At 42.0% G+C, this 17,521-nt stretch overlaps 1 protein-coding gene across 1 annotated transcript in view; it reads right to left on the reverse strand.

Moving 5' to 3' along the window:
• The window catches only part of LOC136071303 (beta-amyrin synthase-like), a gene marked incomplete at its 3' end in the record, with an annotated part of 31,417 nt that extends 15,016 nt beyond the window's left edge, over nucleotides 1–16,401 (reverse strand). Inside the window, exon 1 of the mRNA XM_065782399.1 lies at nucleotides 16,145–16,401. Within this exon, the coding sequence (XP_065638471.1) occupies nucleotides 16,145–16,345 (201 nt within the window). The remainder of the gene's footprint in view (nucleotides 1–16,144) is intronic.
• Nucleotides 16,402–17,521: the final 1,120 nt, after the last annotated feature.

The following is a 17,521-nucleotide window of genomic DNA, read 5'->3' on the forward strand; positions in this document are numbered from 1 at the left end:
TGCTGCATCCCCGGCCACCAGTATCCCTGTGTGACGGCTCGGTGAGACAAGGATCTCCCCCCTGTGTGGCTCCCGTAGATTCCCTCGTGCAGCTCTTCGAGCAGTAATTCTGCTGCTTCGGGGTGGACGCACAGCAGGTATGGCCCCGAGTAGAAGCGCCTGTATAGTTTGTGATCCTCGGATAACCAGAACCGAGGAGCCTTTCTTCGTACTTTCTCAGCCTCTGACTTATCTTGGGGCAGGATATCATCTTTGAGGAATCTCACAATGGGGTCCATCCAGCTGGGACCCACTCCGACCCTAAGGATGGGGATCGCTTCCTTTGCCACCTCACTCACCCTCTCCAGATGCTCCACAAGTATAATCCGAGGTAGACCGTCTGCTGAGGAAGTTGTGAGTGTGGCTAATGAATCGGCATGGCTGTTCCCACCCCTGGGGATATGAGACAAACTGAAAGGGTCGAAGTCTGATTGCAAGCGCTTGACCTGGCTCAGGTATTCTTGCATTCTCGGATATCGGGCTTCCATCTCTCCCTTTACCTGTCCTACTACCAGTCTCGAGTCTGAGAACATCTCCACCGACTTTCCTCCCATCTTCTGTACCATGGCCATACCTTGCAATAATGCCTCGTACTCGACCTCGTTGTTTGTGGCTGGGAATCCGAGCCTCAGGGATTTCTCTATGACATGATCTTCAGGGGATACTAAGACTAGTCCTACTCCTGACCCTCTTTGGTTTACCGTGCCATCAACATATACTTTCCAGCATGGTGACCTCGAGACAAAGACTACTCCAACTGGCCTCTCATCAGCGATCCTTCCCTTGGTTCCCACTTCTATAGTCGGCTTGGCGAACTCCGCCGTCAAGTCTGCCAGAACCTGGCCCTTTATGGCAGTTCGAGACATGTATTTAACGTCGAAGGCCCCCAGGATGGTATTCCACTTTGCAATTCTTCCCGTGTAGTCGGCGGCCCGAAGTACAGACTTCAAGGGTAGTTGGGTTAAGATGACCACTGTGTAAGCCTGGAAGTAATGAGGCAGCTTTCGCGTAGTATGGACCATGGCAAGTATGGCCTTCTCCAAAGGTAAGTACTTGACCTCGGCTTCATGTAATGACTTGCTAACGTAGTAGACCGGTTTTTGGACGCCACCGTCATCTCGTATCAGCACCAGGCTCACAGCGTGGTGCGCCACAGCAATGTATGCGTATAGGACCTCGTCGGCATCTGGTTTAGACATGATGAGTGGCCGAGCCAGGTAATCTTTGAGCTGTTGGAAGGCCGTGGCACATTCCTCAGACCACTCAATTCCCTTCCACTTGTTGAGCAGGAGATAGAACGGTCTGCATCGGTTAGCCGACCTGGAAATGAATCGATTCAGGGACGCGATCATTCCAGCAAGCCTCTGGATCTCTTTGGGGTTTTGCGGAGGCCTTAGGTTTTGGATAGCTCTGATTTGGTCGGGCTCGACCTCAATCCCCCAGTGGGTGATGATGTAGCCTAGGAACTTGCCAGATCCCACGCCAAATTAGCACTTGGATGCATTTAGTCACAGCCTGTGCTTTCTGAGGACGTCGAATATACAGCCGAGGTCCCACAGATGCTCGGACACCAATCTGCTCTTCACCACCATATCGTCAACATAGATCTCAATGTTTTTGCCCAACAACAGCTCGAACATTCTCGTCATCATCCTCTAATAAGTAGATCCAGCGTTCTTCAGGCCAAATGGCATCACCTTGTAGTGGTAGTTCCCGATGGGCGTCACGAAGGCCATCTTCTCCTGATCCTCCAAGGCTAATGGGATCTGGTGATAGCCTTGAAAGGCGTCTAGGAAGCTCATCTGAGGATGGCCTGCGGTTGCATCCACCAGCTGGTCTATCTGTGGCATTGGGAAAGGGTCCTTCGGGCATGCTTTATTCAGGTCCTTGAAGTCCACGCAAACTCTCCATTTCCCACTTTTCTTCTTGACCACCACAGTGTTGGCTAACCACTCGGGGTAGAATACCTCTTTAATAGCGCCCGTGCGCTTAAGTTTATTGACCTCTTCCTTAACTGCCTCAGCGTGCTCCTTTGACGAGCGTCGGGGTGGCTACTTCCTGGGGGTCACCGAAGGGTTGACGTTAAGGCGGTGACAGATGAAGGATGGGTCAATCCCTGGGGCATCGTAGGGGTCCCATGCAAACACGTCAATGTTACTCTTGAGAAACTCAAGCAACTCCTCCTTCTCTCAGGGAGGCAGTTAGGTTCTAACCTGAAAGAACCTCTCCTAGTCGTCGTCGATGACCACTTTTTCTAGGCCTTCGAGCCTTGCTTCCTCGAAGGCCATGTCAGCCGGTGCCACTGAGGTGGTTAGCTGCTATAAGTTTTCGGCCATGGTGGCCGAGGGCTCCGTATCTTGCGAACGTGAGGTGGCTGCGACCATGCACCGCCTTGCCGTTGACTAGCACCCTCGGATCTCGAGGATTCGGCCTCCAGATGGGAATTTCACTTTTTGGTGCAAGGAAGAGACGACACCTCCCAAGGTGTGGAACCAAGGCCTTCCCACAATGGCAGTGTAGGGGGAGTACGTGTTCACCACTATAAAGTCCACCTCCACTACTTTCGGGCCAGTCTGGATGGGCAGCCTGATCATGCCCTCCGGGATGACTAGCTTCCCATCGAAGCTCATCAAGGGGGAGCTATAAGGCGACAAGTCCTCGGGCTTTAGCCCCAGCCCCTTATAGAGGTCGGGGTACATGACCACCGCCACGCTGCCACCGTCCACCATCACCCTTTTGACGTCATAGTCCCCAATCCTGAGGGTGATCACCAAATCGTCGACGTGGGGTTGGGTGGTCCCGTCCTTGTCCTCCTCGAAAAAAGTCAGGGTCGGGTGAAAGCCTCTTCTGGCCCTCTTTGGCTCTGACTAGGACTCCCTGGTGGCCACCTGGGCCACGGACAGCACCTGCGAGGGGCGCATGCCTGTTCTTCCTGGCGCAGCCAAAATCACATTAATCGTTCCAGGGGGCTGCCCCATAGCTGTGTCCCTCCGTGGCTTCTGGTAGGTCTGGCCCTGCTGGCTGCTGGAATGGTGCAGGAGATGCTTCAGCCGCCCCTCCCGGACTAACTGGTCCAGATAGTTCCAGAGGTTCCTACAGTCCTCCGTAGCGTGCCTGTAGTCCTGATGATATTGGCAGTAGCGGTCTTGATTACGCTTCTCAGGGTCCCCCGACATCTTATTCGGCCACTTGAAATACGGTTCATTCTTGATCTTTTCCAGCACCCTGTGCACTGGTTCTCGGAACATAGCACCGACAGCTTGGGCATTTATCGCCCCAGATTGCGCTATGAAATCTCTTCTCAGACGGGCGTTGTTATATCGGTCCGACCAGGAATCCCTCCTCTCCTGAGGGATAGCTTTCTCCTTCCCTTTGCCTTGTAGCAAGTCTTCCTCTACCCGTTTGTATTTGTCGATCCAGTCCATTAGCTGCCGCACGCTGGTGGCGGGCTTACCAGTTAAGGACTTCCTCAGGCCGTGCCCCATTAGGAGCCCGTTCTTGAACGTGTTGATGGCGACATCATCGTACTTGCCGTCCAACTCGTTGTAAATCTCCCAATACTTGTCCAAGTAAGCCTTGAGGGTCTCGTCATCGCGCATGGTCAGGGACAGCAACGCGTTCATGGGCCGAGGAGGTCTGCTGTTCGTGACAAAACGGGAACCAAAGGCCTGGGTCAACTGTCTGTACGAGTCTATAGAATTCGTCCTCAAGCCGTTGAACCACCTCATTGCCACAGACCCCAAGCTGGACGAGAAGACTTTGCACATCAGCGCCTCGTTCTTAGAGTGAACGACCATCCTCTGGTTGAACTGGCTCACGTGCTCCACGGGGTCCGTTTTGCCATTGTAAACGGTGAAGGTTGGCTGCTGGAACCTCCGAGGGAGCACCGCCTCGTCTATGCAATGCGTAAAGGGCGACCTGGAGAGCCGGTCCAGCGCCCTGCTCATGGCGTCACTTCCCAAGCCCTTAGGGGTGGGGCTGCCACGCCTACGCCTCTGATAGCGCTCATCCTCGTGGGAGAAAACATCACTCGGGGGCGTCGTCGACCTTTGCCTATAGTCGTCATCATTTTCGTCGTCAGAGGGTAAGTCAAGGCTGGGCTCGGATCGCTTTCGCTGTGCATGGCGCAACTTTCTCTTCAGATCATCTATCTCTCGCTGCATGGTCGCCTTATCGTCCTGCCTCTGAGAGGCGTGACTCTTATCCTCTTGCGGTCTCGTGGCTAGGTCGTTATCGCCTCCCTAGGGCACGTGGCCGCTTCTATGCGTATGGCTTTCGCTAGTTTGCGAGGTGTGCACGCTTCCTTCTCGGAATCATCCGTTCTCCTCGTTCTGTCCGTGCCCCGCGTCGCCATAGTCATTCGGACGTTAGGGTCTAGCTGGTTCGTGTCGATGGGAACTCCTTTGGTGAGGGTCTGACCCTACCATGCCTGGCTGTTGTCCTTACTAATGCACGAGTTCTTCCCACAGATGGCACCAATTGTAGGGACTAGATTTGGGCACTTCTTCAAGTTGAGAGAGTGGGCCCCAAACTCAGCTTGCCCTTTAATGAATTTATAAAAAGTGGGCTCAAGAACTAGGCCCTAGTAAGGGATGCAACTGCCTTACATGGTTGCATGGGGGTTTATCAACCTAAACATGAATTGGGGTGCACAATGATGCTCCTCGGACTTGTCTTCCGAAACTTGGCGTTCTTATTATTTCTCTTAAGATTGATTACAAAGGTCGAGAGAACACAAGTCGCTACAGTACTTCTTCATGCAGATTTTTTTTTTCCTCCTTTCAAGAGAGACTCCTTACGTTATATACCTCTCTAAACTGATCCTAACCCTCCATTCGTTGATCAGCCAGGCCACCACTTGAGAGCCTGTCCTATCAGCCGCATCCCCATTCCCCCAGTGGGTTGCAGCACCCAAGACAGCACTGTTCAGGAGTCCTATCCTCATTAATACGGCTAGGACGTTAGTTGAGGGCATTCAATGTGGAGGTGACAGCTCGCCTAAGACTTGCTCCTTCGTCGTGCTCTCGTCGCCGACGTGTGGCACTGGCCCCTCTCCTCCTCGGATATTCAAGAAGACCCCTCTTTGGTGGAGTGGTGCTCGTGTACTTCCGAGGTGTCGGATGTCCGAGGGCAGGGTCGTCCTTGGATATGGTCCTTGGAGGCTGGACACCGCGCTTTCATCCTCAGACCCCACATGCATCCTCGGATATGGTCACATTGTTCATATTTTATAGGTCCAAATTAGTAATTACATATATAACAGATTTATATTGTAGAAGCTAAAATTATTATTAAAAATCAAATATTATAATAGATTATAATAATCATAAACTATATAATAAAATTTGGCTCTAGAAGTCGTGATTGTGCCAAACAGTTTATTTGTTCTTATCAACCACTATTAATTTTTTTTTTCAATATATATATATTGTTAATGTTTTAACAAAACATACAACTTTTTTTTTTCACATTTTCAACAGCTTAATTGTTTTTATCAATATTTTTTTTAATTTAATCATATTTGATTAATAATATTTTGATAAACAAAGTAGAATTTAAGTCTGTTTTTTAAATAAAATAAAAATTTTCTTTTTTTATTTTACATTTTTTTGATATGTTATTAACAATTTTAAAATATATATATATATAGCGCTCTTTTTTTCTTATCTAACCTTTGTTTTAGGATTTGAAATAAAATAGCCACATTATCATAAACTCAAAATCTATTTTGCATCTAAAAAAAAAAAAAAAACCTAAGCATTAAATTGGACCAAACCGACAAAAATGGAACAAAGTGAACCGAACTAGACCAAAATATACTAAATTGGACCGAATGTATGAAATTAGACCCAATGGTCTGATATGGACCGAATTGGACAGTATATGACCAAAATAGACCCAGTGGACCGAGTAGACCAAATAGACTGAATTAGACCAAATGAACTGAAATGGATCAAGGTGGACCGAATTAGACCGATTTGGACCGAATTTGACAAAAACTGTGCAACGCACAGGTATACTAAAAGTATGATATGATATATGATTTTTAATGAAGCCTTGTTATTAATTTATAGTTTGTGGTTTGTAACTTTGTAGTTGTACCAACGGGAGACATGAGCAAGTGGAAATTATGATTTTTCTCAAACCAATTAATTAGCCCAGAAAATAAAAAGGGATAAGAAGTTTGCTTAAACAGTAAAACGTATTTATTCTTTCTTTCTTTCCTTTTTTCTCAGAGTTTCACATTATTGACATGTCCATAATCATTAGTTTCACTTCTACCCACCTAGGTTCATCAAAAATTAGGCTATAACTCGTATATTTTAGCTTACCCATGACGGATTTGGATCTTTTAGATTTTTTAGGGTACTCTACCAAATAAATTTATTTAAATCTTAACCATTCTATAATGATTTAATGGTCTAGATTTTGCAATGTTAGCATTCCACTAACAATAATCTTAATTGTTTTGTTTGCAACATTATTTTATTATTTTAAGAATATTGTTAGTGGAATATTGACATAGCAGAATCTAGACCATTAAATCATTAAAGTGTGGCTAGGATTTAAGGAAATCTATTGATAGAGTACCCTAAAAATTCTAGAGGATCTAAATCCACCTATGACACCTACCAATCTTTTATCTTTTGATTGCTTTAATTATAATTCTTTCTAGCTAGAACCACAGCAAAAATTTATAAAATTTTACAGTATTTCTAATTTGGCCTACCACCTCATAATTAAAGGGGTTATTGAAAAACAAAATTATTACAAATTGTCGTGGATGCATATGTGAAGTGGTAGGCCAATTTGAGAATGTTGTGAATTTTTGTTATGTCTGTAGTTTTATTGTTAATTTTAGTAACAAGTAGTGAATTGTACACGGCTACAAAGCTAATTAGTTCGGTGATTTTAGACTCCTTTGCCTTCAAACTGACATCTATTGGATATCTAAAGCCTTTTTTGGGAATCTTATTAATTCCATTAATTTGTATAATTAGTATTATGCTTGTGGAATGCATGGTTTAAGAAAAAAAATATATATAATAAAATCAAATATTTAAATAAAATCAAATAATAACATATATAGTAAAAAACAAACCATGGTAATAGATGTTAACAATATAAAAAGAGAGAGAATGACTGAATAGTCTGTATAATATTATGTGTATAACAATATACAAAAGAGAGCCTTTATATAGGCTAGGTATGTGTGCAGTACAAGTAATAGAAGTATAGTACAAGTAATATACTAGGCTAAGCCCAATGGGCTAATCTATACACTAACATCCCCCCTCAAACTCGAGGTGGCAAGGAGGAAGCCAACTGGAGTTTGGATATAAGATCTCGAAGACGACCAGGTAGGTGAGACTTGGTGAAGATATCAGCAGGCTGGTCAGCAGACGAGATGGAGAACAACTTGAGATTGCCTTTCTTGAGATGCTGGCGAGTAATGTGGCAGTCGATCTCAATGTGCTTGGTGCGTGCAGAGGATCTTCGGACGAAGAGAGCAGTGTCATGAGGACTCGAAGTGAAACCCTGCTGAGCAACAACTGAGCTGAACTTTTCAAACCAAGCTCGAGGAGCCTACTTGAGGCCATAAAGAGCACGGCGAAGGCGACAAACTTGACTGCCTGAATGTGGATAGCCAGGGGGTGGTTGCATGTACACTTCTTCTTGAAGGTCTCCATTGAGGAAAGCATTCTTCACATCCATTTGATAAAGAGGCCAACGGCGAACAGCAGCCACAGCAATGAGACATCTGACAGATGTAAGGCGAGCAACAGGAGCAAATGTTTCCTCATAGTCAATGCCATACTCTTGGGTAAAGCCCTTGGCAACTAGGCGAGCCTTGTATCGTTCAACAGATCCATCAGCCTTGGTCTTGATCTTGTAAACCCACCTACAACCTACTACAGACTGACCAGGAGGCAAATCAACCATATCCCAAGTGTGATTTTTATGAAGGGCATCTAGTTCATCATTCATAGCTTGCTGCCAAAGAGGGTCAGTATGGGCCTCACGATAGGTGTGAGGTTCATAGAGGGTGGCAAGGGCAAAAGAGCAATGATAATCAGAGAGATAAGGGGGAGGAATGCTTACCCGAGTGGAACGACGAAGTTCAGGACCATCAGGAGACTCAGGAGAGGGTGGTGCCACAGGATCCAAGACAGGCAGGTCATATGCGGGGACAGAACCGGAGATGAGTCGTCTGGAGAGGCAGCCGATGTTGAAGAATCCTCCACAAGTTCAGGATAGAGAGGGAGAAAAGATCAGTAAAAATGGGAGACTCAGAGGAAGAGGATGTAGGAAACTGCTGAAGACTCGTAAAAGGACGATGTTCCCAAAACTCAACATGACGGGAGACACGAAGACGATGAGAAATGGGATCATAGCAGCGAAACCCTTTTGAGATACACCATAACCAAGGAAACAACAGAGACGAGCACGAGGTTGGAGCTTTGTTCGTTCATGAGGAGGAAGAGAGACAAAGCAAGCACAACCAAAAACCCGAAGAGAGGAGTAGTCAGGGGTTTGACCATAGAGAAGCTCAAATGGTGATTTGTTGTGTGTAGTTGGTGAAGGGATACGATTAATGGTGTATACAGCAGTGAGTGCAGCCTCACCCCAAAAGCGCTCAGGAAGAGAGGCAGAAATGAGAAGGGTGCGGACAACATCAAGAATGTGACGATGTTTTCGTTCTGCACGACCATTTTGTTGAGAGGTGTAAGGACAAGACCGCTGAGTAAGTGTACCATGATTGTCTAAAAAGGATAGGAAAGATTTATCATTATATTCTTGAGCATTATCTGATCGAAAAACTTTGACGGTGCGATTGAACTGTGTTTGAATCATTTTATGAAATGTTTGGTAAATAGACACAAGTTCAGACCTATGATGAAGCAGATAAATCCAAGTATATCGAGAAAAATCATCCACAAATATGACAAAATATCTAGATCCCCCCTCAGTAGGAACAGGTGCAGGACCCCAAATATCAGAATGTATAAGATCAAAGGGTGCAGAAGAAAATGAGTCACTATTATTAAAGGGCAATTTTGTTTGTTTCCAAAATGACAGGAAGTACAATCAAATTTTTGAAACTGAACTGAACCTAAATGACCTTGAGAAGCTAACAACTGAAGACGAGATAAGGATGGATGACCAAGACGAGCATGCCATAGATCAGGTGAGGAGGTGGTAGTGGTAGCAGCTGCAGAAACAACTTGTGAAGGAATCTTCAAGTCATGAACCTCAAACATGCGACCAACCTTACGGCCTGTCCCAAGCACTTGACCTGTCCAGGGATCCTGCACATCCACACCATGATTAGTAAAGAGAAGATCTACGCCTAATTCACAAAGTTGACCAACAGAAAGCAAATTGAGGGATAACTTTGGGATATGAAAAGTGTCACTAAGGGATAAACAAGGAGAAGAGATTGTTCCTTTATGACTAACAGGCATAGGAGTTCCATCAGCAGTGTAAATGGTGATTGGATGTTCTAAGGGTGCCTTATCAGAAAATTGGATTCATCAGGAGTCATATGGTTACAACATGCAGTATCAAAAACCAAGGTTGTTTACCTGAGGTGACAGAAAGGGCAGTGGAAGTGCGGGATAAAACCTGTTGAACAACTGCCTCAATATCAGCCGTAGTAAGTGAGGAAGTCAAAGATGGACCTGTAGGAACCGATGGATCTGAAGGACATACAGCAGCTGCCCGAGGAAGAGAAGCTTTATTCTGCTCTTGCACAAATTTCTGCAGTTTGCGACAAACTGAGATGTCATGGCCTTTAGCACGGCAAAACTCACAGCGAGTACCTTTGGAAGACTGAGAGGTGGGACGCCCAGAGTTTATCCGTGGAGGAGCAGTGAATGAGCAATGGGAGGCTGTGGAGATGGTGTAGCCAAGACATGATCAGATGACATTGATAAGCAGGCCGACGGTTTTCCTCAGAGATGAGCTCCTTCACTGCAGCATCAAGAGAAGGAGTAGGAAACCGGCTAAGCAGAGAAGCCCTAGTAGGCTCAAAATCCTCACGCAAACCCATCATGAAGTGCATAAATTTACGGCGATCCCGATATTTGGCAAAGAGCTCAATGTCCTTAGAACACACTAGTGGAGGATCTGCAGCAGAGAGTTGTTCCCACATAGTAGAAGTCTGAGAATAAAAATCAGAAATGGACTGACCTGTCTCTTGTCGCATTTGATAAAGTTTTGATTCAATATGGAACTCTAAGCTTGAATCATTAGTACAATTATAGCGATCGGCTAAAAACTTCCAAGCAGCCTCAGCAGTCTCAAGACGAGGAAGAAGATTATGAATGGAGGGAATAGAGGTATTAATAAACCAAGACAAGATCTTACTCTGAATACTCTCCCATTCCTCTAGGCGATCTTCATAATCATCTGTTGTAACAGTAGTCGTGGAAGACTCTTCAGCAGCTATGACTTTGGACTTAGGGTTTGGTACTGGCTTAGGAATTGAACCAGTCACATATCTCCACAGTTTACGACCCTTGAGAAAAACAGTCATATTCTGAGACCATGCATGATAGCTAGTAGGACCATCCAACATAATGGTGATAGGACGTATGATGTCGCGTTCACTTTGTTGAGCCATAATGAAGAAAATGACCAAAAACTGAGATTTAGAGACCTCAAATGCAGAAACGGAGCCCAAAATCGGAATCTACGCGAAAAACTGAGCAAGAAAGGTCCTGTTGAAAAATTTTGACCTTGGTCAAAGTCAACGGTCAACGGTCAACGGCTGATGCTGACGTGGAATGCTGACGTGGATGATGACGTGGCTGAGTGACGTCACCCTAGGGCTGACGTGGCAGTCCGTGAAACGGAGCAGGGCGCGTGAGGCGCGTGGCGGGCGCGTGAGGCGCGTGGACGGCGAGTGGACGGCGCGTGGAGCGCGTGTAAGGGAGAGACGGCGCGTGGAGGCGCGTGGCAGCGCGTGGAGGCGCGTGGCAGCGCGTGGAGGCGCGTGGCAGCGCGTGGCGACTCGTGCTCGTGAGGCAGAAACTTCTGGCGGCGCGTGGGGGCGCGTGGAAGGCTGTTTCTGGCAGATTTTTGTTGGGTTTTGCTCGGGACTGTCAGATCTGTCAATGTATGCCTTTACTTTGGCGGTTTGATCAACAAACTGACGAAATCCGAGTGTTCTAGGTTTGTGGGCGTGACGGCGGTGACTCGCTTTCGACAGTGACTACCGGATGAAGGCGAGGGCAGCGGAAGAACGCCGGAGATGTCCACAGGAACCAAAAAATCAGAGGAAAGGCTCTGATACCATGTTAACAATATAAAAAGAGAGAGAATGACTGAATAGTCTGTATAATATTATGTGTATAACAATATACAAAAGAGAGCCTTTATATAGGCTAGGTATGTGTGCAGTACAAGTAATAGAAGTATAGTACAAGTAATATACTAGACTAAGCCCAATGGGCTAATCTATACACTAACAATAGAGACTCACTCCAAGTAAATTATATTAAAGTTTTTCATGCACTTAGATACGACACTTAAACAGAAGGTTTGAGAGCAAAAAAAAAAACACAACGTACGTAAAAGGAAAATCGTTATACCCTATAACAATTTTCCCATAATACAAGTTTTACATGATATTGCTAAAAATTTAAATCATTCTTTTCATATAAAAAATTTTTCCTGTCATTGTAAGTCATATAGCAAATAAGAATCATATTACTTCAAAAAAAATAATACATTTTTTTTTCCACTCAAAATTAAAACTCAGCCACACATACATCAAGGAATTTAGAGAGAGGGAAAAAAGTGAACCAAAATATATATATTAAACATGCATACATTCATACATAATCACAGATATATTAGATATAGGTAATAGGTTATTTGAAGTTAATAGTATAACTATAATTAAAAATAGTATACATGACAATTAGTTAAGATATCTTGGTATAACCAGAGAGGGATATAGGTGGGGGCTCGGGCCCCCCTAGTCTTAAGGGAGAAAAAAACAAAATATATATATATATAGGTATATTTTTTACAATTTTATATTTAGGCTCCCTCTTTCAAAACTTTTGGGCTTCTCCCTTACAATTTTACATTGATTTTATTATAATAGCATTTGCATCAATTGTAAAATTGCATAAGGCCCCAAATTTGTCCAATCAATCCCAAAATACACTCACATCAGTCTATGTATTATTGTGCAAAAATACATTTGTGCTATTGTAACTATGTAAATTTACACAATTTCTTTAGAACAAATGTATTTTTGCAAATTTATACAATTATTATAGCACAAATGCATTTTTGTTCAATGATACATAGATTGATGTTGCTGTATTTTGAAGTTAATTGGGAAAATTTACACAATTACTGTAGTTATGCAAAAGAGTGTTTTAGAAATTATTTAGATTGAGGGCAATGGTTTTTGGTTGAGGAAGAGAGAGATGATTTGAGATAATAATAATAATAATAATAATAATAAAAATAAATTTGGTTAGAAAATAGTTGAAATTTCATGAATTTTTTTTTTTTGAATAATTACAGTAAAACCACCTGTGGTTAGGCCCGTTTTCACTTTGCCTACCCGTGGTTCAATCATTTACACTTTGCCCACTTGAGATTTGCTCTGTTAAGGATCTGTTACCTACCTCTCCATTTGCCGTAAACAAACACATTTTTAGATGAAAACAAACATAAAACAAATCAAAAAACTAAGGTTTCCAATTTTTACAAAAAAAAAAAAAAAAAAAAAAAAGGTATGAACATCACTGGTGTTTTGTTTTCTTTACAATAGGAAATGATCTAATCTAACACAAGTTGAAGAGCATTAAATCTAATTTAATTAAAATTTTATAATTAAAAAACATTTCTTAATGTTCATAAACTTGTTCTTCATTTTACAACTGGTTCTTCAAATTCTTCATGTTCTTCACCAAATTGTAACACAATCAACACCAAATTCTCAGCAAATCAAACCCATAAACCTAGTAAAAAAACCAACCTAGATCAAGAAACCAATTACAACAAACCCAGAAAAACCTAGATCAAACCCAGACCAACATAATCAAACCCAAAATCAAACCTAAATCCCACCACCACTAACCAACACAATCAAAGCACCACCACCCTACCACCTCGCCAACCAAACCAAAGATCCACCCCACCGATTAGTCACCAAACCCACCGAACCAGTCACCAAACCCACTGATCAATCAACAAACCCACGCCAACAAAGTAACCAAACCCACTACCACCATCGTTGATCAAAAAAGAGAGAGGAAGAGGGATTTTGCAATCATCAATGGACTGGGTGGAGCCCGAGATCAAGCTCCATTTTGGTCAAAATGGAGGCCGAGACCGAGATCGAGCTCCATTCTCGCCGGCCCTCTTCCTGGATCTGCTCCAAACTGCCGAGATGGAGGCTGAGACCGAGACGGATGCAAGAACGAAGGAAATCAGATGAACCCACAACCAAAACCACAAAAATCAGATGACCCACAACCAAAACCACCAAAAAAAAAAAAAAAATTGAAACCCATGAAGCAAGAACAAAGGAAAATGAAACCCATTGCTGTGGTGGCCGATGTCCTCCTTAACTCCACCATCGGAGAGAGAGAGGAAAGAGATGATGAGAGAGAATGTTGTAGAAGAATAGGTGAGAGGAAAGAGACACGTAGAGAAGGAAAATGTGATATTTATAGTGGTTGACTTAGATTTGATTTTTCTGGGCATATGTTCTCATAGAAGTTCTTAAGCAATCAAAAAGCCTAACTTTTTTATTTTTGTTATGTTTGTTTTTGTCTAAAAATGTGTTTGTTTAACAGCAAATGGAGAGGTAGGTAACGGATCCTTAACAAAACAAATCTCAAGTGGGCAAATTGCAAATGATTGAACCACGGGAAAGGCAAAGTGAAAACGGGCCTAATCACAGGCAAGTTTACTGTAATTATCCTTTTTTTTTTTACTTATATACTCTGGTCCCCCCTTAACTCGAAATCCTGGATTTGTCCTAGGGTATAACCATGATGTTTAAGACACGGTTTTGATATATATATATATATATATATAAACACATTATAATTTTTAAAAGGAACATTCAATCAATAAGGCAAAATCAGGATAGTGATAACGATATGGAGTTTATCTTCACCCATAAATTGAAAGTAATCATATGCCTATTTCTCGAATTGTTTTTCATGTTAAATTTTCATATTTTATTATTTATCCGAATAATCCCCAACACAAAAAGTAAATTAACAATGCCCCAATTAAAAAAAAAAAAAAAATACAAAGTCAAAATATGTAATGGAAAATAAGCGTGACGTCCACACCCCAAATCTATAGCATAGTACTCCTTTTATTTTTGGTTTGTTTAAGGTGAGATTTCATAAACTTACGAGAAAGTTAACGTGTGTTCAAGGGTAATTAGTTTAGGAAATATTTTAAAAAAAAATTATGAAAAAAAAGGAAAAAGAAATTAATTTTTTTGGCGATATAATTGTTTTAAAAACATCCACTAACATGACCCATAAATTTATAAAGACTTGGCTTTATTTTTCAGAATAGGAACATGCAACTAAAATTGGATACAAATCACTATCGATCACAGATAGTCTAATTAATACTCCAATATACCATAACACTTACCCAAGGTTTGTCCTAACTTATAATTAGTAGGTTGGTTGTTAGCAAGTGGTAGTTGTGGCTCTACATAATGACATTGACAAAGACCATGAATTCAGATGCATGTTATCTCTAAAGAAGTCATCACTTGCCATTAATGAAAAGCATATGCAACCTTAATTATTAAGTTATGGGTGTAGGGGGCGGTTTGGGTCTAATGCTTCCAGTGTCACTGGACACTGGACCTAATCCGGACCCGTGGGTGTAAACTAATTAATGAATTATTGAAAAAAGTATTTCAAACAGGTTTTATTATGGTTCAAAAATTAATATTAATTATTCCTTGACTTATTCATTTTTTAAGACACTCACTAACAAATATCCATCCAAAAATTTACCCACAACCGCACACTTTTAGCGTAATGGTCATTCTACAAGTATTAAGTGCTTGTGGAGTATGGAGGATAAAGGCCGGGATTCAAGTCTCCAAGAAAGAGCTTCACACACATATATACTTAGATTAGGTTAAAGTAGAATTTCTATCTTGTATATATATATATATAAAAAATTAAAAAAAATAAAAATAAAAACCATTTTTTAACCTTTTATTGAACGACAAAGGAGTAACTAAGGTTTCAAAAAAAAAAAAGGGCAAAGGCAATAAAATATGAACAGCGAAATTGGCTTAGGGGAAAAGTAAGATTAATTAATATTAATTAGGAACAGTACAACGGTTGTAGCATGCAGTCATGGCAATCCGAAGTTCCGAACTTTTTGAAATGTAATATTTTTATTTATCGTATTTAAGGATTTTTTAAGACACTAAATAACCGCTTAAAACTAAATCTATTTCATATATATTATCGAAAAGAATAAGAAAATAATATATCATAAACACTTTTTATGTAATATTCTTTTAATGATGTGGAAGGCAACCACCCTCGAACCTCAAATAATTTCTGTTATCAACTTTTTTTTCTTTTTTTGAGAAACATACACACAAGGGAAGAAATGATGAAATTCTTGCACAAAGGCACAAGTGAAAGACCATATAATTTTTTTTTTTTTTTTTTTTTTTTTGAGAAATAGGCCTAAGAGGCCACTTTATTCAATAGCTGAAAAATCCGACAAATAACAATTATAAATATATGGTAAAACAGACTCCATCCAAACCATAGAAAAGAAAACTTTGCTCTCTTGGCAAAGGCATTAGTTAAAGCATTACATTGCCTGCTTGTTTAGGAATTATTGCAGTATTTGCTTCGTTTAGCTTTCGGATGCCAACTTGGATCATCTTTCATATTTTGGGTGCGTGCATTAGATCACAACATAAAACCTAGGATTGATATTCTAACAGTAATAATAATAATTAAAAAGAGAGAGGAAGAAAAGAATAATAGTATTTATACAGTTTACTACCTACGTACTTGAGGAATAATATGGATATGAAAGGTGGACAGTAGATATGGAGAGGTACCTGCATTCGCCAAAGTAGATCGCCACTGGGCTTGATCTGGTAGCGGTTCTTGTAGAAATTTTGACGAGCCTCTTCAACCTCAGCTCGTTCTTCTGGACTACCAGCCTCAGGGTCAAATTCCCATATCTGCCTTCCAACAAAGTTGTTTGTGCTGAAGATGTAAGGGTCATTGCCACCCTCAGCTATCTTGAGCTTCCACATTTTCCTTTAAATCTGAGTTTCTTTCAATCAAAATGCACTGCTATGATCAAGATTTGATGATGCTGATACCACTCCTCTCTTCTTTTCGTTATTGAAAATGCAACTACTGTACACTAGTACTATCAAATCATATTTATGGCCATAACTCATAACCAACCTAATACAGTAGTACCGGCCCTATCACTTTAATTATTGAATACACAGGGCGACGCCACCTTAAGGCCAAGTGACCACGCTGACCTAAATTTATATATATATATATAATAATTTATAAAAATTTATTAGTTTACCCTTCAAATAAAATGTGGGAACACACTCAGTTTTTTTTTTTTATGCCAATAAAATTAAATTTTGCTCTATAATTTGTTCTATATTCAGTGGATGAATAATTGCTTGATTATGTATGTAAAGTTGTTATTTACAACTATGTATTTTGTTGGCTTTTATTCCGTGCCAAATTTGATTGTAATTATTTTCAATCATTTATACCATGTATTTGTTGTGAGATTTGTTGTAAGGGTTGTGTGATAGAGAGTGTGTGAAGACTCAAGTAATTTGGAGGCTGAAGGATTCTCGCGGGTATGTCGCGACCTAGCTTCCCGCGAAGTGAAGCATGTGCCCTGCACGTGCTGGAATGCGAAGAGTCAGGCCAGGTGGAGACAGCTGTCTCTCGCGAGTATCTCGCGGGTAAGGCCTTCCCGCGAGACACCCGCGAGACAAGCTGTTCTGCCAGCCTGTACTGAATTACTCACACATTTTGCACCTATCCTATATATACCCTCATTACCCACAAATGTTGAGGAATGCTTCAGAGAGAAAACCCTAGCCAAACACATTGGAAATTAGAGATTGTCATCCCCACCTTTCTCTATACAATTGCTTGTGGTATCTCCTCAACCCTTCCCTCTCCATTTCCACACCATTGAGAGGTTGATAGCCCAAACACTTACCACACCCTTTGAGAGTGTTGAGTGACTTTTGGTGCTGCTGGAAGCATTGGAAGAAGCTGAATGGCAGATGAACATGGAGCTTGTTGCGGGATCCAGGGTGCTAGACAAGACACGGTTCCGAGAAGCTTGTTGGAGTAGGAGCTTGGAGGGCTTAGGTACATCGGTAGATTAGGCTTGGAGGGTCTCTTCTAACCCATGTATCCCAACTGATTGTCTAGTGGATCGA

The sequence above is a fragment of the Quercus suber genome, unplaced genomic scaffold (assembly GCF_002906115.3).
Source record: "Quercus suber isolate HL8 unplaced genomic scaffold, Cork oak 2.0 scaffold_300, whole genome shotgun sequence".
In the NCBI taxonomy this organism is placed as follows: domain Eukaryota; kingdom Viridiplantae; phylum Streptophyta; class Magnoliopsida; order Fagales; family Fagaceae; genus Quercus; species Quercus suber.